Source organism: Polypterus senegalus, chromosome 9 (assembly GCF_016835505.1).
Source record: "Polypterus senegalus isolate Bchr_013 chromosome 9, ASM1683550v1, whole genome shotgun sequence".
NCBI lineage: Eukaryota > Metazoa > Chordata > Cladistia > Polypteriformes > Polypteridae > Polypterus > Polypterus senegalus.
In genome coordinates this window covers 29,645,159-29,669,366 of record NC_053162.1, presented here as the reverse complement: position 1 = coordinate 29,669,366, position 24,208 = coordinate 29,645,159, and the positions used below count along the sequence as shown (strand labels likewise).

At 37.9% G+C, this 24,208-nt stretch overlaps 1 protein-coding gene across 1 annotated transcript in view; it reads right to left on the bottom strand.

Moving 5' to 3' along the window:
• The window catches only part of ptgs1 (prostaglandin-endoperoxide synthase 1), a 74,400-nt gene that overhangs the window by 6,967 nt on the left and 43,225 nt on the right, over window positions 1–24,208 (bottom strand). Inside the window, exons 5-7 of the mRNA XM_039762816.1 lie at window positions 12,855–12,998; window positions 11,726–11,907; window positions 9,585–9,668 (exon numbers count right to left, since the gene is read on the bottom strand). Of these exons, the coding sequence (XP_039618750.1) occupies window positions 9,585–9,668; window positions 11,726–11,907; window positions 12,855–12,998 (410 nt within the window). The remainder of the gene's footprint in view (window positions 1–9,584; window positions 9,669–11,725; window positions 11,908–12,854; window positions 12,999–24,208) is intronic.

Sequence of the window (24,208 nt, the reverse complement as noted above, 5' to 3'; positions counted from 1 at the left end):
ATCCACTTTGGAATAAGGCTGTAGCATAGCAAAATGTGGAAAAAGTGATGCGCTGTGAATGCTTTCCAGATGCACTGTATATATATATATATATATATATATATATATATATATATATATATATATATATATATATATATATATATACATACATACACACACACACATACTGGGAGGTGGCATATTCATCCTCCGGGCCATGAGGGGGCAACCACCCTGGATCTGGAGAAGACCACGGGGCAGGAGCAAGGAGGCTCAAGCCCACTGGGGCCCGTGGCCACCGCCAGGGGTGCCTCGAGTCTCAGAGAGCTCGGGAAACATTTACTTCTGCCACACCCGGGAACATGGAGGATGCGAGGTTTTGGATGTTCCCCAAATCAAGGCGCTGTAGCTTTGAGTACAGATGTTGCACTTTTCGTTTGAAAACATTAACTGAGCTTTTCATATTGACCATGGTTTTCTCTTTTCCTTGCAGCTGTAAATTAAGATCATTCAACATGTTGGCCAGATTGGAAAAAAAATGCTAAGTCTAACAGCCATTGATCGTTATTAAGTTGCTTGTATTCTGAATGTTTAATGACAAGGAGAAACTGCTTTTTCTCTGGCTAGGGGTCTTGAAATCTCAGCAGGAATTTCTCCCTAGCCCTCTGCCTCAACGAAAGCATCTTTTATCATCTCTCCATCTTGGATAGACTTCTTATGCTTAATTATCGAGTGACTCACCCGGAACCATGCTTCGGTGTGTCTGCCTTTGCTTTTGAATTCAGCCGAGTGAAAAATGACGGCTGTCTGATTAACTGTGATTTTAGTTCCCTCTCCTTTCTCTTTCTCAGATCGCTTTTCGGAAGGAAGTCAGTTTCGTAGTTTTTATGAACAGTTTGAAAGTGCCTTTACACATTTTCCTTCTTTGGAATAGCAATGATAGATTGACAGATCAGACAAACGCACTTCGAATGTGACATTTTGATAGAGAAAAATCCTCTTTCAATTCCACATCCAGTCCATAACCAACAATTTTTTTTTTTTAAATCCCTTCTTTAGTTGATATAAATTGGAAGGCTAACCAGATCACTTAGATAGCCAGAGTTTTGCAGTAGCTCGCGCGTTTGATCGTGCGTGCGGGATGACCAGTGTGTTAGAAGAAAAGAGATCTCAGACTGGCTGCCCTGTATGTCAATCAAGTGGCAAATGCCATATATGATAGACTAACATTTAAAAAAAATTTTTTTTGAATGCAACGCGATGTACCTGCACTACCTTCCCGATCGACGTACTGGACACCCCAGATGCAGGGCATTAGGTAACTGGTAAGAAAGGACGTTTTGATATCTCAGTATTTAAGGGGTAAAGTCTCCCCCTACAACAGAAAAACTAAATTCCCCAAAATCTCAAAAATGCCTTGACGGATTTGATTGAAATTTGATGACATAGTAGAAAAAAGAAATTTAGCAGACAAATGAACTGTCAATAATAAAGCTGTAAAGAGTGTGGTATTCTTAGGTGATGTGTCCTTTTTTGCCTCAGCTGTGATCCCGTGGAGATATAGGCCGTGCAGTTCATGCCAATAAATGCCACAAGCAGAACAGCACCATTGTACAAGCTGATGCTGTAATCATGCAGAGAAATGGGGCTGGTGGCGAATAAAAAACGGCAGTCTCCCTACACAAAAGAAAGAAACAAAGTGGCGAGCTTTATAGAAAATGAGATGTGAAGTGGACGAAGGGGAAACTCAAAGACATGGTTAGCAAGTGGTCTCATTGAGTACATGCAGTACTACTTGTTCTGTCAGCATCTTCTTATTCCTCTCAATGCGGTATAAAATACACTGAAATTCAATCCAGATTGGATTATCAAGTGGTCTTATATACATAAACTTAAAAGAAAAGGGACCTGGGTGGACCACATATTGGTCATAAAATATATGCAATATTGTGGAGAACTGAGGTGTTCCCTTCAAGGTCAGACAGTGATGTGTTGCTTTGCCTTGGTCAGTTTCAATTTTTGCATAGCTAAAGAAGTTATGATGGACACAACATAGAGGAGGTTGACATTGTACAATGTTTACAATATTAGTTCTTTTCTGTACAATGCTTACAATATTCAGTTCATAAATTGTACTAAGTAAGTGAGCAGCCTGTAAATATCAATGCTGTATGTAATAAAAAAACACAATTTAGTGCATTGCATTTAATCTAAACCCTCTAAAACTTTGCAGTGGTACAGGATTACAAATCAAATTGTTATATTCAAATCTGACTGAAGCTGCAACCTTTACAGGATCTGTTACAGGGTAATATTACATTTATACCAAAAATTCATATTATAATAATAAGTCTTTATGTTTACATTGCATTTTCTCACTACTCAAAGTGCTGTCCACATAGGTAGGACCCTGGAGGAGAACCTATGATCTCCTAGTGCAAGACAGCACTGGTACCACTGCACCATTCCTATTAATTACCGGATTGAATTCAAAATAAATACAGCTTCCTCTAAAACTGTATTTTTCAATAACCATCAACAAAAGCCAAGTCACTAGGAAAAGCAGGGATTACTCTATGGCAGGAATGTTTTAGTCATGTACAATTGTATGCAGCATATTAATCAATGGACGCCAAGGTGGAGGCACTGCAGCCTCACAATAAGTCCAAGGGTTCACATCCCTGCATAGAGTTTGCATGTTCTCCTCCAGTCTGCATGGGTGCTCCAGTTTCCTCTCCTAGTTCAAAGAATTGCAGGTTAGTGATGATAAATTGGTTTGTGTGTGTTCGTCTTCACCCTGTGATGGACTAGCACACTGTCTAGTGATTGCTCCTGCCTTGTGCCCTATTCTTCTTGGGTTAGGCTTCAGCTCCCTCCCAACCCAGCTCAGGATTATGCGGGCTTAGAAAGAGGTATGGTATATTCAAGAGTAAGGAGCTCCAGTAAACTCATAATCTTAGCCACTGGGGAAAAAAATAGTGTATACAAATAAGCACTCAATTACTTACAGAGTACTTCTGATACATCCCATTAACCCTTGGCACTACAATCAAGGCACACTGTCTTAGGAAATTTCCTTGAAATGAAATCAAAAGTAAAAATTTTAGAAGCTGTTCTATTTTTTCCTCAAAAGAAAAAAATCTCCACAACAAGTGTTTAAGGACTGATATTATAAATCCATTCTGATGAAAAAAATATACTTACTTGCCCAGAGAGTTTGGGCATGTGATTGTTGTTATGGTTTACATCCCCCTCTAGCGAATGCGGAGATAGCGGGTGACGTCATCCATTCCGCAGTTGCTAAGTTACAAACACAGCACTATGAGGCTCTTGTGCTAATCGCTGGAGACTTTAACCATGCGACGCTGGACAAAACATTACCTGCCTTTTCCCAGTATGTGGACTGTAACACCCGGGGAAATAGGACTATCGACCTACTGTATGCAAACGTTAAAGACGCATACAGCGCCACCCCTCTGCCTGCACTTGGGAAAGCAGATCATAACCTGGTTCTGCTTCAGCCTCATTACAAACCAAGAGTGAGGGCACTACCTACAACCACACGCTCATTCAGGAAGAGGTCCCCTGAGGCAGAGCAGGTTCCGAGAGACTGCTTTGGAACTACAGACTGGGATATCCTGCAGGGGTCACATAGTGAGAATACTGAAGAGGATGTTGACTGCACAACTGATTACAACTTCTGTATGGACATTGTAGTTCCAGTAACAACAGTACGCTGCTATGCTAACAACAAGCCATGGATTACAAGTGACATTAAGGGCCTTTAGAACCAGAAGAAAAGGGCTTTTAAAGGCGGTGATCAGCATGAGCTCAAGCGCGTGCAGAAGGAACTCCGAGTCCAGCTCAGGGCGGCGAAGGAGCAGTACAGGAGAAAGCTGGAGCATAAATTGCAGAATAACAGCATGAAGGAAGTGTGGGATGGGATGAAGATCATCACTGGCTGCAGCTCGAAGTGGGGTGCCACCATCGAGAGAGACGTGGAGAGAGTAAACCAAATGAACAACTTCTTTAACAGGTTTGACCACCCTAACCCACTCTCACTCCCACTAAGTACACCTCAGAGTACTGCACCCTCCACCCATCCTTCAGCTGATACCAGCATAGGAGAGACATCCCCACCCACAATTACAGCAGCACAAGTGAGCAGAGAGCTGAGGAGACTTCGTGCCAGCAAAGCAGCGGGTCCAGATGGAGTATCGCCACGACTGCTGAAGGCCTGTGTGTTGGAACTGGGGAGTCCTCTATGGTGCATCTTCAACCTGAGCCTGGAACAGGGGAGAGTCCCGAGGCTTTGGAAAACATCTTGTATCACCCCAGTCCCAAAGGTATCACGTCCTAGTGAGCTAAATGACTTCCGGCCTGTTGCTCTGACGTCACATGTGATGAAGACCATGGAGCGGCTTCTGCTTCACCACCTGAGGTCACAGGTCTGCCACGCCCTCGACCCTCTGTAGTTCGCATACCAGGAGAAGGTGGGAGCGGAGGATGCCATCATCTACACGCTACACCGATCCCTCTCCCACCTAGACAGAGGCAGTGGTGCTGTAAGAATTATGTTCCTGGACTTCTCTAGCGCCTTCAACACCATCCAACCTCTGCTCCTTAGGGATAAGCTGACTGAGATGGGATTAGACTCACACCTGGTGGCATAGATCGTGGACTATCTTACAGACAGACCTCAGTATGTGCGTCTTGGGAACTGCAGGTCTGACATTGTGGTCAGCAACACAGGAGCGCCGCAGGGGACTGTACTTTCTCCGGTCCTGTTCAGCCTACTGTATATACATCAGACTTCCAATACAATTTGGAGTCCTGCCACGTGCAAAAGTTTGCTGATGACACTGCTATTGTGGGCTGCATCAGGAGTGGGCAGGAGGAGGAGTACAGGAAGCTAAACAAAGACTTTGTTAAATGGTGTGACTCAAATCACTTACACCTGAACACCAGCAAGACCAAGGAACTGGTGGTGGATTTTAGGAGGCCCTGGCCCCTCATGGACCCTATGATCATCAGAGGAGACTGTGTACAGAGGGTAAAGACCTATAAATACCTGGGAGTGCAGCTGGATGACAAATTGGACTGGACTGCCAATACTGATGCTCTGTGTAAGAAAGGTCAGAGCCGACTAAACTTTCTTAGAAGGTTGGCGTCCTTCAACATCCGCAATAATATGCTGCAGATGTTCCATCAGACAGTTGTGGCGAGCGCCCTCTTCTACGCGGTGGTGTGCTGGGGAGGCAGCATAAAGAAGGACGTCTCATGCCTGGACAAACTTGTTAAGAAGGCAGGCTCTACTGTAGCAATAAAGCTGGACAGTTTAACATCTGTAGCAGAGCGACGGGTACTAAGCAAACTCCTGTCAATCATGGAGAATCCACTACATCCACTGAACAGTATCATCTCCAGGTAGAGGAGTAGCTTCAGTGACAGACTTTTATTACTGTCCTGCTCCACTGACAGACTGAGGAGATCGTTCCTCCCCCACACTATGCGACTCTTCAATTCCATCCGGGGATGTAAATGCTAACATTATTCAAAGTTATTGTCTGTTTTTACCTGCATTTTTATTACTCTTTAATTTAATATTGTTTTTTGTATCAGTACACTGCTGCTGGATTATGTGAATTTCCCCTTGGGATTAATAAAGTATCTATCTATATTACTCTTCAATGAGGAACTAGAACTAATTTTCCATTCCATCATCAGATAAACCTAATTCAGGAATACACCTAATTGTGGGGAAGAATAAAATATTCATTTACATGTTTTATGTCTTTTCCAAAATATGGTGTATTATAGCTACTCATTTGTTTTACTTATATGGCTTCCAGCATTTTAAATAATCAACCTTCTTTTCTTTACCACAGAAGGCTCTCCATAATGGTGTTTTGTAAAAATTACTATCTGTACCAAAGACCAGGGCCTTTTGGAATGTTGGCTTTGTCAAAGTTTATCCCAGTTTCTCCTTTCCAATTTACATGTGTATGTTTTGATGCTAAATTCATAATTCCATATTACAGTAAATAGCTAGATGCTTCCTCTTCCCTACAGCCTTCCTTTAGGGAGATTTTCTCTTTTTTGCAATGCACCCGTTATACATTGTATTAGATTTCTTGATTTATGACTACTTTGTGTTCAATTAGAATTTTGCTTTGTTATCTTAAACCCTTCAGCACTGTTATTCTTAATCTCACTATTTCAAATTCTAAGTGTATATTTTTAAAAAATAAGTTTCCAAATAACTGATTTCAAGCATCTTCAAGTTAACAGACTGCTCACAGGAGTGCACAAAGACAGTCAAAATTTGCAAGAACTCAAAGGAATGATAAGAATTAACAATCAAGAGTTGTGAAAAATGCCAATACCCAAAAGAATACAGGATCTTACAAAAAACGTTTTGATTAAAAAGTGAAAAACAATTCATTTTAAAATCTAGAGGCTTATTTAATCTTGGTGTAATCCTGTGGCAAATATTTGCCACCACTATGAAATAAATGAAAGATGCTTGTTAAAGAGTCACATAAAACAGCACAAAGTAGTATTCTTTTCGTTCATGCAGTTTTTTTTGCGAATATAAAAACAGGTTATGCAAGAGATAGTTGCTAAATGAAGATGGGGCTGCTGTGTATTTTGTTGTTCATTTTCAGTATTCTCTTTTAGAATACTTACGTATTTCCCAATTGTTTGCAGAAGTTAACCTGTACTCATGGATTACTGACCATTTTGAAAATATCTTCTAACCCTTCCTACCGTGAGAGACTATAGTCCTCTCCTATGAGATTCAGTTCCAGGAATACCATTACTAAAAGGATTATAACAGAGACTGCCCAAATAAGCCAAAAATCTTTTTTGGCAGGACTGAGTATGTAGTAATATGACCTAAGAAATGAAAATCCAAACAAGAATTCAGGCATGTGTAAACTTAAAATGTGCAGGTGAAGAAGTCTTAACTCATTGTTGCCATGAAGATGCTAGTCATTTGGATTATTTCCACCCTCTTCCTGCATGTTCATCACACAAAGTCACACTACTCTCTGGCAATGCATAATTTGTGCACATTTTCATATATTTTTCGGGTTTTTCATAAAGCTATCAGAATAATTGATTTACAAGTGAGGCATTTTTTTAAAATTGAGAAGGACACAGCCTTTGTGTACATGTAAAACAAACACTTACCCAAAGTTTGACTGAGACATACTGCCTTACTATTCTCATTTAAATTTACGTTTACACATTTCACCCCCATCACTCATATTCCTTATTGTTCTAATCTGGAAGAGGTGAAGCGACAACATGAATTGTCCTCTCAAATGACACAGTCACCTGAGTAATGCTGCCAGAGCATTATTGCTGTCGCACTGCCTAGCACTGGCTGTTATGTTCTGTGACCCTCCCTTGGTCTCATTTTTGTTGACTACTTGATATTTTGTGTGGAATTTTACTTTATTCTTGTCTCTTTGTTATTTGCCTTGCGCTTTGTGTCTTTTTGGAGAATTATTTTTTGGTTAGGACTACTAGTATGATTTGGCTTGGAATTTAATTTTAGTTTTGTATTTTGAATTTTGTACATTTTATTTGGATTTGTCTGTTTTCTTAATCATATTGGTTTATATTTATAATTTGTATTTTTGAGTCACTATTACTGTATTTTGATTATTAATATTTAGTTTTTCTATTTAATTGGTTTGATGATCATTTCTATATTATTGGCTTATTATTTAGTTATTTCTTTATTACAGAATTCTTCATTTGATTTAATAATTAATAAATTACATGTATTTTTGTGGCTTTTTGAGTTTTACCCTTCCTGTCTGGAAAAAAACATAACTGAAGCAATAGGTGTGATGCTAACTACAAAATAACATTTTAGTTCATCTTGACATTTTGTATTATGTGTTACAATGACATGAATAGCACAGGTGTACCATACAAGGCTGTTCATAAGTATACTTTGGGCCAAAGTCTAATGACTGAGTTTGTAGTATTATTTAAGGCTGTATGTTCTAAATATTTCGGTGAACAGAGGTGCTCGGCTGTCACTGATCACCATTTGCTGGTGCACTGGCTCAATAACATGGACTGCTTGCTACACAGATCATGAAAACCTTAACAGCTATTTAAGGTGTTTTGGGATAACAATAGAATTCTTCTGTTTGGAAAGAATTCAGCTCTCACCTCTGGAGCAGCTTCTCCTACTTCTTTGTTAGAGCTTTAAGGACATGGAGTCTCAATGGACTCTGATTAGGACCCTAGCAGAGCAGGCAAATAAAATGAGCTGTAGTCAAAAGTAACAATAAATCTGTTGGTATGCAAAAGCCAATAAGAGAAGCTGTTTAATTGAAGAAAAACACCTTTTGAGCAATGTTAGCAAGAGGTTCTCCATATGTGACCTGAGGGATACCAGCAGACCAGTGCCAAAAGATGCTTAAGTGGCTAAAACAAAGAAAGGCCCATGTCTGGGTGAGATTGAAAGTCCTTTTCCATGGCTCACTAGACAGCCTCAAAGCAGCTCTGGCAAATCATCAGATGACTCAAAAGAGAAAGGTGAGACCTCAACTGGGGATATTGTTAAAAGGTAGAAGAGGAAAATCGATCATCTTAGTTTTACTGAATAGATACAAAGTTTTATTTTAGACTTTACAATTTTACTATTGTGTTAAATTTACTTTCTCAGTTATTTAAGACAATGAGCACTATCTTCCTTATCATTTCTTAACATAAGGCCAACCAATATAAAATTTCTGCCAGAGATATCATAATGCTTAGTACGCTTTCTTCTTCTTAATGGTTAAAATTAGAATGCAATTCAAGCAAAAATTAACATCACACTATGCAAAATCTGAACACCTTTACAATTCAAACACTTTATGACATATATTAAATTTGGAAATGTCTTTCTGCTACAAAACTGTTTCAAAGTAAAAAAAAGATAATGAGATAAAACAGTTCCTCATGTTTAAGTGTAAATTAGGCACTCAAAACCATCCGTCTCTTTTGTTTACATATTTCTGCTTTAAGAATTCTTTTTAGGAGCACAAAACTTCTTTTGTCTAGCATAGTGCCAGGCAGTGCAAATAAGGATAATAGGCCCTATGTTTACCACCATCTAAAAGCCTATTTCTAAGCAGCTGTGTATATATGCCTGCTTTGTATTTACACAATTTAAAAAATATAAATATTATGAAGACTAAAAGTCCACGGTGGGCTGGCACCGTGCCTGGGGTTTGTTCCTGCCTTGCGCCCTGTGCTGGCTGGGATTGGCTCCAGCAGACCCCCCGTGACCCTGTGTTAGGATAAAGCGGGTTGGAGAATGACTGACTGACTAATAAATACTGGATATTAATTCTCAAGTGTCAGATTGTTAAAATCGTTAAAAAATATGGATTGTGTTTTGAATACAGAAATTATTATATGATGGATAATCAATACATATTTCAGTAAAATGAATAATAAAATAAAATCTAACACACAGACCACTGATTTCTCCACCATGCTGTAAAAACTAAATACATTTCTGTCAAAATTCTGCAGTAATAATAATTACACATATAAATAGCAGAATACCTAAAAAACATATTTACCCTGAATTTCATCTTGCCATCTTTTAGAAGTCTGAGATTCAGCTGACGTTCTAGGTTATCTCCATAAATGTGGCTTGCATCCACCTGAAATACATTTTATGTTACAAAGAACTGTAACAGATATTAAAGTCCCAATACAAGACTTTACATAAATTGTAATCAGAATAAAGGTCACAAGAATTCCATGTTCCTAAAAGAAGAGATACCCTTAAACAAATGTTTTTTGTGTTATGTTTCTGATTTCATATGAATTGAAAATTTCATTTTCAGTATCACAACTTTTACTGTAATAGTATATTGAGGACTATTAGCTGTGCCATTTAAAGGCTAGATATGTAATCACATAATGTTATTGAGTGACCTAATAACCATTATGAACTACAAAGCATCATTATATACTGACAATGTATGTAGCTGACATATTTAATACATGAACCAGCTCCATCCTTTGTGCCAATTCCTATTGATATTATTTGCTGTGCCTACTTACTGTATCTAAAGGTTTATAATATAAAAGGTCTACTGACTTAGGAGATCATATATAGATGTGGCTAAACATGCAAGATTTGACAGTAAACGTGTGTTACCAAAGAGGTGTAAACACTGGAGGGAATTCATCAGTAAAAGAGAATGAAACCTTCAGTTTAAGAAATGAGAAAGGGAATGGACTGAACCAAAATACAACACGCAGTAGAAATACCAAGAGATAGGTGCTAGTTTGAATACTGGAAATGTCAAAGAAAAATATAAGAAACCAAAACTGAAATGCTAGGAATGTAGTCAAATACAAAGGAGATCATTAGCTGAAAATTCTAACACTGACTTGTGTTTCTTTCCCACACCTAACACAAACAAGAAGATTATTTAAAAAAAAAACGAACTGATGCTAGGAAATTGACTTCTGTGCCACCATATTTTGTAGACAGAAAGAGATGACCTAACATGCCATGTGACTTCTGCATAATGTGACTGGCAAACAGTAAATAATATGGCTACAGCCATGTAATAAAATAGTAGGAATGGCTGCAAGAAATTCATATAAAATGACTCTGTGATGATGGTACTATCAAGACATTAAGTGAGTCCAGGGAGATCAAATAATCCAGCAGCATTTTCAAGCAAAATTCAAGCTGTTATTATTCTTTATCACTGATCAAGGACTATAAAAAATAAATATGTCAAGGATACTTATTAACAAATAACAATTCTAACTGCAAAACACCAAAACAGGTAACAGTGTAACATTGGCAGAATGTGAATGATGCTTATATAATATTTATCTGCAATGCTGTTTAATTTTAAGAAAACTAGTTTACATCAATATATCTTATAGCTGGTCCCAGAAAACCACAGTGGCTGCTGGATTTCATATCATGTTAATTTTAATGTGAGGGGAAATTTTCATTAATCTAACTTCTCTTTTGATTAGATGCCACGTCTGTTTTCATTTTCAAGCAAAGTGTGTTTGGGAAAAATGTGTGAATTGCTTATGCATAATATTTTGAATAGATACACAACTTTTCAATTGATCTAACTATGTCTATAGGTTTTCACTCAGTAATAGTGTGCTTAATAATGAGCAGACACAGAAAAGAAAAAGGGAAGCTTATATACATGCTTATGATGTTTGGTTAACTCTAAAAGTTTAACATGAAACATCAGAATAACTCATTAATTAGTGGAAACAATATCAACAATAATTTTAATGTATTTCATTTGAAAAAGTAAAATCATATACTGTATATACTGTTTGGTAATTTCTTATGTTACAGCCTTGAAATAGCAATCAGCTTCCAAATACAAGAAGATAAATTAATACAGGAACTGACATCTAATTAAAAACTGTTTTTAGCACCATTTTAAGGTAAACTTTAAAAAAATGTAGATTTCTTAGCAGTATGCTCCTAGTTATATTTAAATGAGGTTAAAATAAAAAGTGCTATCCTAGAACTGAAATGAATCAAAGATCTCCTGTAACAGCATTTGCAAGTCCCTAAAAAACATACTAAACAAAATAATCAGGAGATAGGCGGTCTTACAGATTCTAAGCATAGTTAAAAATTGCACAATTTACATTTACAAAAAATAGGTTTTAAAAAGTTGTGCAAAATATATGTAACCTAAAAGAAAGGAATAATTACCCCATGACCCAAACCTTTGGTGAAACCTCTTCCCATTCGGTTATGGGTCTTGAAGAACTGGTGAGTAAAATGTTGAGCAAAGAATGCAAACATTAGATTGGTTCCTTGTGGATCTGGAATGAATTCTTTTCTTACTAAGAACTTTTCAACAATTATATTAGGATCTGGTAATTCTGCCTTTCCTTTAAGAGAAAAACAAAACAAAAAACAGCAAAGAAACTTCATAAATACACTTAAACAAAAATTGTTGATTGCTACAACACAGATATCTTAAATTGAATGTGACAAGATATATCCAAATTTAAAAGGATTAACTGGGAAAAAGAGAGAATTTAATTTGTTCAAAAATTTACCTTAACCATTGTACTATTTATTATTTATTACCTAATGTGCAAACAGAAAATGTATAAAACATACTGTACTTAATCAACCATTAGCACAGAGTAAGATTTTTTCCAGACATTTATTAGTTTAGTGATATGTCATATTCTAAATAAATTGTTTACTATTTACCAAGGATGACAAGAGAGAAGCTAAAAATTATTGTTAAGTAAACTACAGTAATTTCAAGTTTAAAGAATGTACAGAAGTTTTAGGCTTTTGCTGAGTGGTGAAAATCTTGCTTCAACAGATTTCAGACCAAATTATCTTGCAAATTATCAACGCATTTGATTTAGTATAGATTTTCAAAGCACATTATATGCAATACAAATGTCACATCAGCAAGCAGGAAACCACAGATGTTGCATTTTGCCATAAAAAAAATCAAAGACAAAGCTTGCTGTATACCAAAAATATATAAAGGAAAACAGTTTTGAAAATATCGTAACTACACCTTAAATTGTGAATTGCTAAAACAGTAAAGAATTATCAATATATACAAAGCAGCATGTAGGTAGAAGTACGCATGAAACAGTGCAAATTTAAGATTATTATAATGATTATATATGGATTAAAAAAATATATTTATTTTACAAGTTTCAGTTTGCTTTGCCAAGTAAAGACTGGGGAGTTATCAGCTTTGAAAACACTAAATTCTTACCTGTAGTAATAAAAAATTGAACTATAAAACTGTTGAATTATCCATTAAAATGTAGTTAAGTAAGGCACACTTTTGACAAAATTTTACCTTTGGATCCCATGGGTGTTGGACAGTCTTCAGGCACAGGTGGCAAAAGTCGAGTGTAGTAAGTTACATTAGAGTAAGACTCCCAGTTGATGTATCCATAAGCTGAATTATAGGTTGGAGGGCTTGGAATCAAATTTGATCTAACTGGAATAAAAATTAGACAAGAATAACTTCAGCGGTCATTGGATAGACTACAACTGAATTCTATTGACATATTTCAAATATGAAACACTACATTAAGATTTCACTTATAAAAAGGTAAAACAAAATCGCTATTCAATAATAAGCCTTACATCTAGAATTTACTGGATGTAGTGCCTCTTACCTGCCAGTGAGATATATCGTGATTCATAAGATAAGCCTGAATAATGTTAATGGCATTAGTGACAATAAACTAATGAATATGATACTGAAATTAAATTAGATTTCTCACTTGTGCAAATGACCATTGGAAATTACAAATTTAAAATACTTTCCAGAATGTTACCTGATGAAAGTAGGACTACAGAAGAAAACGCAAAAGCTAATTTATAGTGTATCAGAGTTTATATCTAAATTGTGCTTCATACAGCTTGAAATGGATGACTCTAAAATAACCCCAAAACTGATACAGTACATGTAGAAACTGACTTATATTCTTGTTCTTTTTTCTAAAAGAGAATACCCTTGTGGGCCGAAATGCTTGAGAGCTATATTCATTCTATGGGTGTATTCATTTTTGCACACTATTTATGAACCACAAAATGCACTTAAGAAATAAATGACATAAAAAACAGAAGAGACATACTGTATAAAGTTGAATTTTACAACATTGGAATACTAAAAAGATTTTGATGAGAACAGATCATTCAGTCCAACAAAGTTTGCCACTATTATTCCTTTAATTCCTCTTAAATAACATCAAGTCTAGTTTTGAATATCCCTAAAGTATGACTGTCTACCACACTACTTGGTAACTTATTCTATATGTTTGAGGCTTTCTTAGTAACTTCCATTTATTTTTGCAAAATTTGACCTTAACAAGTTCTCAACTGAGTCCCAGTGTTCTTACTGAAGTTATTGTAAAAGAGTGATTTTTCCACTGTACTGATACCTTTCAGGATTTCATAATTTTGAACACTTTAATCATGTTACATCTTCATTTCCTTTTGCTTAAATCGAAAAGGCTTGTCTCTTTTAATCTTTCCTCATAACGCGTGTCCTGCAGTCTTGGAATCAGCCATCGTGTTCGATAATCTAATATTCTGTTAGCCTTCTTAATGGCTTCTGAACACTGTCTGGAAGTTGATAATGACAAGTTCATTATGACTCCTAAGTTCTTCTCATTAGGTGTACTTTAAATTTTCAGACTTCTTATTGTGTATTCAAATCTAAAATTTCCACTTCTTATGCATACTATATATTTACTGTCACAAATCTACCCAAGGCTGTATGCCAGGGCTATTTAATTACAAATTCAGTTGGGCCAGATTTTCAATCCAAGAAATTTAGCTGGGCCAAACATTTTCAGCGGATGACAAATTTTAAATTAACACAAATGGATGTATTTTAAAACAAATAATGTTTATTCATTGTTTTTCTTTTAAATCTGGTCACATCTGACAAAGGCACATCAAAAATGTATAAACAACAAAAAAAGCTATAACTGAACTGATTCTGAGGAAGCGGCAATACTTTTTTTTCCACTTTTGAAATATAAAAATAAACATTTTGCTCACATCTGACCCAGGTACACCTCAAAGTGCATAAAAACAAAAGTGCACAGTATTAACAATAACATTTGTTTCCCTTTTGAAATATGAGATCCTCCCCAATTTTAAAGGGAAGGTCATGACAGGCAAGGGATTTTTTTCAAAGAACTTATACTATTTCATTCACACGTTTTAATCACTAATATGACAAAGGTTAAATGTAAGTTCCACAACAAAGCCTTTCCTGTTGAAATCGCTTCGCTGCCCCCCAGAAAAAGACTACCTGAGTAAATGTTTAAGAGCAAGGCTGCATGTATGGAATAAAAGTGGACTACTACATTTATTTTAAAACATCTTTGTACAGAGTTCTTATAATTATTACTCTTATTACTTTTTTTTACTAAATCTTATTTTCCATTTTTCTTTGTTGATGAGCTCCTGTTGAAGAATTTATTGGCAACATAACATATAGTGCACATGCCAAAATCACTGAAGTAACATGTAACAAAGTGCTGTTTTAACATTTTATTTATTTTGTCCGCCATCAACCACAGAGCAGCCAAGTAAAGTGACAGTAATACACCTGCAACCTTAAAATGCAGACTTCATCACATCACTCACTGTGTATGACGAAACAGCAGGCGTGTGACTGCTCATACATCTTAACTGACGGACAGGCCGGAATTTTACGTTAAATCAAAAGAGGAACGGCATGCAAAGATACGTGAACACAAGGAGATTGGTGACAGTCACATCTTAAGTGTGCCTGTGCAAAATCAGAAGGGACAACTGAATTCTCGGGGCATAGATATCTTCATAACAGAGGACCTATATGATAGGAAGAGGAATTTCAAATGTTTTGCATGCCTACCTTTTGTTTTAATGACCGGTTGCATCATATTCAGCCCCTTCGTTCATTATTCTAGCACAAGCGTAACCAGCCTCTTGTTGAAATTCATGGCCGTCCTCTAAGCAGTGCTGTGTACTTATAAATATTTTCCCGTGCACGTTTCCACCTCTGATGTCATTTTCGCCACGATTCCCTCGCACCCAGCGATGGATATAAACTAGCCTTTATATGGTTCATTGATATGCAAGGGAAGCCCATACCGACACATATGTTAATGGTACTTATGCTCAACATTAAAAAAATATGTTTTGCATCTATTACTATATAATAGTTTCAATGAGTTTGTTCGCCACTGGCGAACTAAGTTGACATGATAATCGCCAAACCTATTTTTGGTCTCATTTGCAATCATTTTAGTTGCAGTCTGGAACACTGCTGGGACCATGGGCTGGGCCACTCGGATGTTGTTTCTGAGCCACATGAATAGACCTGCTATATGTTGTCCAAGCCCCTCTGTAATGATTCAATGGATTTGAGATTATCTGCCAGCCCTTGGTATCATCTACAAACCTAATCAGCCTGTTAGTTATATTTCTATCCTATATATTCGTATTCCTTGTTACTATGAAATACTTTCAGCAGATACTTTCATTAAAACGAAGTGCTCAAAAGACCTTGAAATGCCTGAATGAATCATCCACAGAGCAGATACTTCTGTGGTCGCAGCTCAGTTGTGCACAACGATCCCCAAATAGAAACATTGTAAATTTTTCTCTTTCTTCAAACTTTCCTCATACTGTTTTTTGCTGTGTTGGTTTTCTGTGGTTTTCAGCGACACCTTTTGATTATTGCTCATCAACATTTGAAAACCATCCATTGGAATTTAACTCAATGTCACCCTTCTATAGAAATGGCAGACACGAAAAAACAACAGTTCACATTAGGAAAAACACCTGACATTTTTGCGGCTCTCGATTCTGACAAAAAGAAAAAGCTGTTGCCAGTGAATTCGGAATTTCGCCAGTGACACTGTCAACTTTTTTGAAGACTGAGCAAAAATAGAAGAAAAATCTCGGGTTGCACACCTTGGGCCTCAGCACAAACATATGCAAACTGCTGCATTTGAAGATATCGAAAAAGCTGTTTTTACGTGGTTCTAGTTCAAGAAACATTCCTATTAGTGGGTCACTCATTCAAGAAAAAGCACTGTCTATTTCCTTGGGCCACGAAGATTTTACTACAAGCCGAGGTTGGCGAATTCGCTTTCAGGATTGTTTTGGACTTGCAGCGAAAGCAATCTGTGGAAAAGAATCTGCAGTTTTAATTGAAAACGCAAAAAAAATGGCATGCAGTTGAAATCAGGAAAATCATTTCAGCTTATGAGCCTAAAGACATCTACACTGCTGATGAGACTGGGATTTTCTACCACTTTAGCACTCAAAGGTGATCCATGCCAAAGAGGAAATGGGAAAAAATTAAACAAAGGATGACAGCTCTACTTGGCTGCAATTCAACTGGCAGCCACAAAGTTATTCCTCTCATCACTAGCAAGTTGACCAATGCTCATTGTTTTAAGCTTGTTACATTCCTTCCCTGGCAGTATAAAGCAAAACAGCGAGCTTGGATGACTCAAGACATTTTGGGAAACATAGTGTGAAAACTTGACAGGGATATGTGATGCGTGTTTCACTGTCTTGCACCCTAAAACACGAGGCTGAGTCTCAGTACTTTAACAAAACCAGCTTTATTTGGCTTGAAACTGGAACAGCATGGTTATTTATTGTAGCGGTATCTACCAATCTCCTATGCACAGACACATCAGTCAGGCAGGGTTGTGGCCAGGTTAGTGGCTGAGTAATACTGTTCCCTGCATTTACATAATGTTCCTTGCATCACCCATTGACGACAGGTGCTTATAGCATGACCGCAATCTGTTTGGATTTGCTTCCATGGTGCTCCTCTACAGCACTGTGAGCCTGCGGTTGCCCTGGCAATGGACTAGCAATCTTCCACAGAAGTGACAATCGCGCTTTGGGACGAACTTCGGTGTGTCGTCTTGTTCTGTCCCAAAACAGTTCAGAAATCTCACAATATGATGAACAAGAAAAGGAAGATTCTGCTTCTGATTGATAACTGTGCTGCCCACAGCATGCTTCCACATTTAGGTAATGTTCGCATCAAGTTCGTTATACCCAACTGCACGGCAGTGCTTCAGCCATTGGATTTGGGCATCATTCGCACCCTAAAAGTGCATTATTGCAAGAAAATGCTGAGGAAAACGCTCGCTTGCATAACTTGTAGACACTAGGATATGAACATTAACATGAAAGAAGCTACTGAAATGATTGCAAACGCCTGGATGCAAATTAAAGAAAGCACTATAGTGACAAATGCAGAGTCTCATTACTACGAAATGTTCATTACAGCGAAAAATATTTTAGGTCCCTGGCACTTTGTTGCAGTGGAATCTGACCTGTATATATATTAAAAATAGCACTGGATCTAGCACATGAGGGGATGGACCCAATTCTGATAACATTCCTTGCATCATAACCCTCTGCGTCCTGCATTTAAGCCAATTGTACCCACATCTACACACTACACCTTACATTCCCACCTCCCTTGTCTGAACCCATGCTTGTCTATTCAGTAAATCTCCTATTTTACAGTGTGCTGCTCAATCTTCTCCTGATTGCGCACAAAGACTTCCTAAAAATAAGCGTCAAGGGTTTATATATGTACTCACAAACTTCCTAAAGCATTGGAGGATACATGTTATTTGGTCCTGGTGATTTATTATCAGCCTGTTTAATATAAGCAGCACTTCTCCTTTTACAATGTCCAAATTACTAAGTACCTGCTTAGGCCGGAGTTATACTTCACGACACGTGACGCATACTGCAGCGGACTCTCCTACGTTATAGTGTTTATAGTACTTTATGAAAATAGTGCATGTACTTTATGAAAACCTGGAGGTATCCACCAGGTGGCAGTGCGAGATATTATCACGGTGAGAACATGTTTGGCTTCTCTGTGTTGTGAATTAAATTCTGATGACACCTTACCTCAATATCTCTGAAAATTATGTTTATTGATTAAATCCATCAATCCAGGGATGTGTCCATTCCAGAAAGCATTGGGCACGAGTAAGAAACAATCCCTGGACGAGGCCTCAGCTCATCGCAAGGTGAATACAAGCGCTCGCATACACTAGTGTCATTTAAGCGGCACCAAATCCCCAAATCTGCATATCTTTGGAAGGATACCGGAGCACAGTGTGGAATACAAGCAGGAAATACAGTACCAGCAACATAACTCCCTGTGAGACAGCAGTGCTACTGTTCCACCACCGTGATACCCCCATGTGTGTAATTATTCCTCCCATGTGTGCAGTCATTATTTAAACGAAATTATATGTAAAATGTAACATGCACACTTTAATGCATTTAATGCAGAGTTGGAATATCATACATGTCATGTGTTCTGTGTGTTGATCTATTGCTGCTTGCTGCTGCTATCAGGTCCAAGAAGCTCGTAGCGATTAAAAACTGGGATGACGTTTACGATGATCTGCATTAATGATAAAGTAAACTACAAGGTTATCGTGGACATTTCGAGATTAAAGCCGAAATCCTTTATTTTTTTTCTCATTGGCTCATATACAGTACTATACATTGGTTGCTGTTGTTAAGTTGCAAAAAAAAAAAACTAAAAAAAAAGACAGCATAAAAGATGGTATGTGAGACTTTTAAAATGTATTGTGCCATTACGATCGGGAATATGCAACGCTTGAATATAAAAGCACCACGAATGCATCTGTATGTCGGCATTTTGCTTCACCACATCGAAGCATTCATCCCGTAGGATCTGCATAGACGCTTTCTGTCACATGTAGATAGTAAACAGAGACACTGACGTCACGTTCCGACTTTTAGCACACTGCAACTCACGTACGTGTCGTTCTAATTTCTGAGGACCTGCTCAGAATACGCGTGAAATGAACGCTGGGAACGCGTGGCAGCCATGATGTCGCGTATGCGTTCTGAGCGTGAAGTATAAATGAGCCCTTAGTAGTTGTGATGAACAGCCACAGCCACTACCTGGCCGGGACGCAGCAAGCAAGGTGGAAGGAACAGGGGAAAGGGCATTGATGAGGCAATACCTCCCCTGTGATACTAGAGGGCAGACCTCCTAGACGGCTGTGGCACCACAGATTCCTGCAGGGCATGTCAGGAACTGGAGTTTGGGGAAGCCATGTTGGGTTCTGTGGGGGCCGCCAGAGGGAGCTACAGAGCCCTGTTGAGGACCTCCAGCACACCTGGGAGTGATTTCAGGTAATAGTGATGAGCCACCTGGAACACTCCCAGGACCTGAATAAAAGAAGCCGCCTCATTCAATTGAGGGGCCAGAGTCAGGAGGAAGGAGACAAAGCCTGAGGAGGAGTGGAGGTGGATGGACTGGCGGCAAGGAAGGGAATGAACTGTATATTGAGGTGTTGGTAATGTGCATAAACTGTAAACACGGGTGTTGAGTGAACCTGTGTCCTGCTTGTCTGTGTCCAGGGGTTAGGGTGGCTGTATGCCCCCTAGTGGCTTTAGTCCATTTCACTGCTGGAAGGTTGTCCACTTCCTCACATGTGAAATGCAAGTTTAGGGCACCTGCTATTTCACTGTCTGTATATTTTAATTCTTCTTTGCAATTTTTTAATAAACTCATCTTCTCCTTAACTGATAATTTGCTACTAATAAACAGAAAGAATTTCTTCGTTCATCTTTCGCCTTATCCACAATAGCTTCCTTAATATACTTCAGCTTTTTTTTTTCCAACTCTGTATTAACCCACTGAGTATTTTAGTTTTTTTTTTTTTTTACATCCTACTAATTACAAATTTTGGAATGTACCTGTCCTGCAAGACATGTAAAACATTCTTAAACCTGTTCCACTGCTCATTGTCTGCTTCTACACTTAAAAGCTTATCCTGGTTTTTCCACTTTAAACTTTTCTGCATCAGTTCAAAATTTACCCTAGTAAAGTTAAACTTAACAGTTTTAGTCTGTTCAGTCACACTCTGCCAAAACATTGAGAACTTTATTATACAGTATTATGGTCACTTGACCCTAGAAGTTAAATCTCCTCTACACCCTCAATTCTATCCTGATTATTAAAAAAAATACTAAATCTAGGCAGGCTTCACCCCATGTTGGTACCCCAACATACTGTGTTAAAAAACAATCACTTGGCACCTCTTTAAACTCCTGCTCTTGTACTTCACTATTTGAAAGGTTAGCCCATTTAATATCAGGGTAAAGTCCCCTATGACTGAAATATCTCCTTATAAACTTGCCTATTTAATGTTGTTAAAAAGATGTGCATTAAGACTACTGTGAGCATTGGGGGTCTATAGCACACTCCTAAAATAAGGCCTATTTCCCTACTGCTTTCCAGACAAATCCAGACGTCCTCACTAAGATGGGGCTTATAATCCAAATAAATAAGACTTGCTTTTTTGTTTTACATAAATGTCAACCCCTTCCTTTTCTGTTCTGTATATCCTTCCTAAAAATGTGTAATCACCTATGTTATACTCATCCCAATCTTTGTTATTTAGCCAGGTTTCTGTCTTTGCTATAATATCATAAATTATGGTTAGCAACATACAATTCCAACTCCCTTATTTTATTTTTGATACTTCTAGTCCTGAGGCAAGCATTTTAATATATTACTATATTTCACTTTAGCACATTACGTTTGGGTTAGAATTTAAGTTATGATGCATTGTTTGTTTTTGAGTATTTTTCGGCCCCTCATGTACAGTTCTAAACGTGGCCTGCCCTAAAGTCCCTGTTCCCCATACCCTAGTTTAAACAATCCTTGACTAACCTACTCATACACTTCCCTAACACATTGCTACCCCTCTGCTTTAAAGTAACCTGCCAGGGTAGAACAAGCCCTATTTCTTCCAAAAGGGGTCCCAATGCACCATAAACCCATACAATTCTATCCTGTACCAAGATTTGAGCCACGGGTTAAGCTTTCTAATCTTGCCAATTTTAGCTGAACTAGCACATGGCACAAGGGGGATTTCGGAGAAGTCTACCTTTTCAGTTCTGCCCCTCAGTTTGGCACCTAACTCTTTAAATTTGGATTGAATGGTGTGAGACTCTCTGTCTCTCGAGTAAAACTGCATTTCAATCCACTAATGACCAAGTCCCAGCTACAACAACCTCTCTCTTTATAGGGACTGGTTCTGATGTGTTGGGGAACCTCATACCTGCCTGCCACCTCAGAGTTTTTAGAGTCACCATCAATATTTGCAAGGTCTTGGAAATGATTTTACACTACCAATTCTGGGATTGATGCCTCCAGGCAGTACGCACCCTTTGCCTTGTGCCTATGTCCAACTGTGACCCACATATCTATACCGGTCTAGTCTGGAGTCTCCTCCCATGCCACATTAGTGGTGACACCATCTCCATAAAAGAAACCTAGGTCAGGTCTGCCAAATCTGCAATATATAAAAGGCCAGCCAACTCCCCCTTCCAGTTCAGCAACAAAGTATTTGCTGTATTTTAACTGTTCTGGATAACTGCACTTTGTGTGCTCTCTATGAAATGTGAACTACAGAAGACAAAGAAAAGCAAAAGACATCCAGATTAGTTATTAATGGGGCTTATGAATGCGCAATATTCTCCCAGCAGCTAAAACACATACAATGTTTGATCTTTTTTGACTTTTTGTTTACTTTCATTGCCATAGTTTACACTGTAACTATACATTTTATTTACCTGAAAGAGCACCAAATAATTGTGAGTGGGGACAGAAAGTAAGAGTAACCTGTACAAAAGAATGCTTTGCTTATTTATTCTTCCTTTCCTCATATTATTTAAAACAGGATATGAAGAAAATCCAAAAAAGTAAAGGAAATCTTTATTTTATTTCAGAATTTTTCATTTATAAAAAACTGCAAGTATGTATTGTAAGTTATAACACAATACTCCAGGGACTAGTTTGTAAACTTTACGTTTAATAAAAGTCTGCCAGGTTGAAAGGAAGGGGTTTAATTTAAGAGAGTCTTAAAGGATTACATGTTTTTTATATATTTCAAAGTTTGCAAGAGCTGTATATTCATTATGGCAAATTTTGTTCAGCAATTCTAAACGCCGATTATAATTACAAGTAAGTCTGGCATTTTTGCTTTGTTGAACCTTGCTTGTACTGTATATTATGTTGTCTTGGCTATGTGTGTGTACATGTGTAAATACATACAGTGGGTTCAGAAAGTATTCAGACTCCTTCACTTTCTGCACAATTCACTGTTTGATAAATTTTCCACTTTTGTCAATCAATCTACACTCAACCTATAATGTCAGTCAGCCCGCTATATCCTAACACAGGGTCATGGGGGTCTGCTGGAGTCAACACAGGGTGCAAGGCAGGAACAAAGCCCAGACAGGGCGCCAGCCCAACACAGGGCATACACACACATACCAAGCACACACTAGGGACAATTTAGAATCGCCAGTGCACCTAACCTGCATGTCTTTTGGACTATGGGATGAAACCCACACAGACACGGGGAGAACATGCAAACTCCACGCAGGGAGGACCCGGGAAGCGAACCCAGGTCTCCTTGCTGTGAGGCAGCAGTGCTAACACTGCGCCATCGTACCACCCACCTATAATGACAAAGTTAAAATATTTTCAGAAAGGTTAAACATAAAAAAAATGTAAATCTCTTTATTCATATAACTATTTAGATCCTCATTCAGTACTTTGTAGAAGCCCTTTTGGCAGCAATTATAGCTTCCATTTTGTTTTGGGGTACATCTCTACAAGCTTTGCACACCTGGATTTGGCCAGTTCATCCCATTCTTCCTGGCAGATCCTCTCAAATTTCCAAGCCAATCCAAACAGGATTTGTCTCCTCTTCTAAATCAGGAGATGAACTGTTATTGTATTTCTGTGATAGTCAGGAATTGTTGATAACAAACAACATGTTGAAACACAAAGCTGCTCATAAGTTTACCTTCCAGAGTACACTGAACCAGAGGTCATGAATCGACTCTATGATTGAATTATTCAAATCATACACTGTATGGACATGCGGGTACACAGAGATGATTATTTGTCAAAGGGACACAACTTGAACTGGTGCTGAATGATGGAGTGCCTGCTGGGCAGACCTAGAAGACTTGGATTGGTAATGAGGGACTAGTGCAAACATCGGTTGCTTCTGTTCAGGGTCAGTTAAACTCTCAGAAGAGCTTTATTTGCATCCTGGGAAAGGTCAGGGACTTGAAGTCTAAATGGACCCTGTTGAAGACACCAGAAGTGGAAATATCTGTAGCCAAACCTTTATGGCAACACTCCTAGGACTCTGGATACAAATGGTCACGCTGAAGAGAGAATGCCTTTTCTCTAAATATAGAGTAGCTAGTTTAAGTAGTTTGAACATGTTGTTAGGATGTCTCCTGATGTCTACATTTGGATAATAAAAACAAATGATTTTGTTATCTGTGTTGTTACTATCTGAAGCATCAGTACTTTTTTTTATTTTCTAATGCAAGATAAATGTTGTACCACTTCAATTTCACAGATTTATGTATTTTATGAACTGCATTGTAAACTTTGTTTCCCTATATTCACTTATACATTCATATTTGAACATTTACTATAGAATATAAGAATACATGAAATGACTAAATTAATTTAAGTCTATTTATTGTCATCATATTGAAGAACAGCATAATTTTGCTAGCCCTGCTTTGGCAGAAACACATAGGGCCATTATATTAAATTCCACAAACACTATC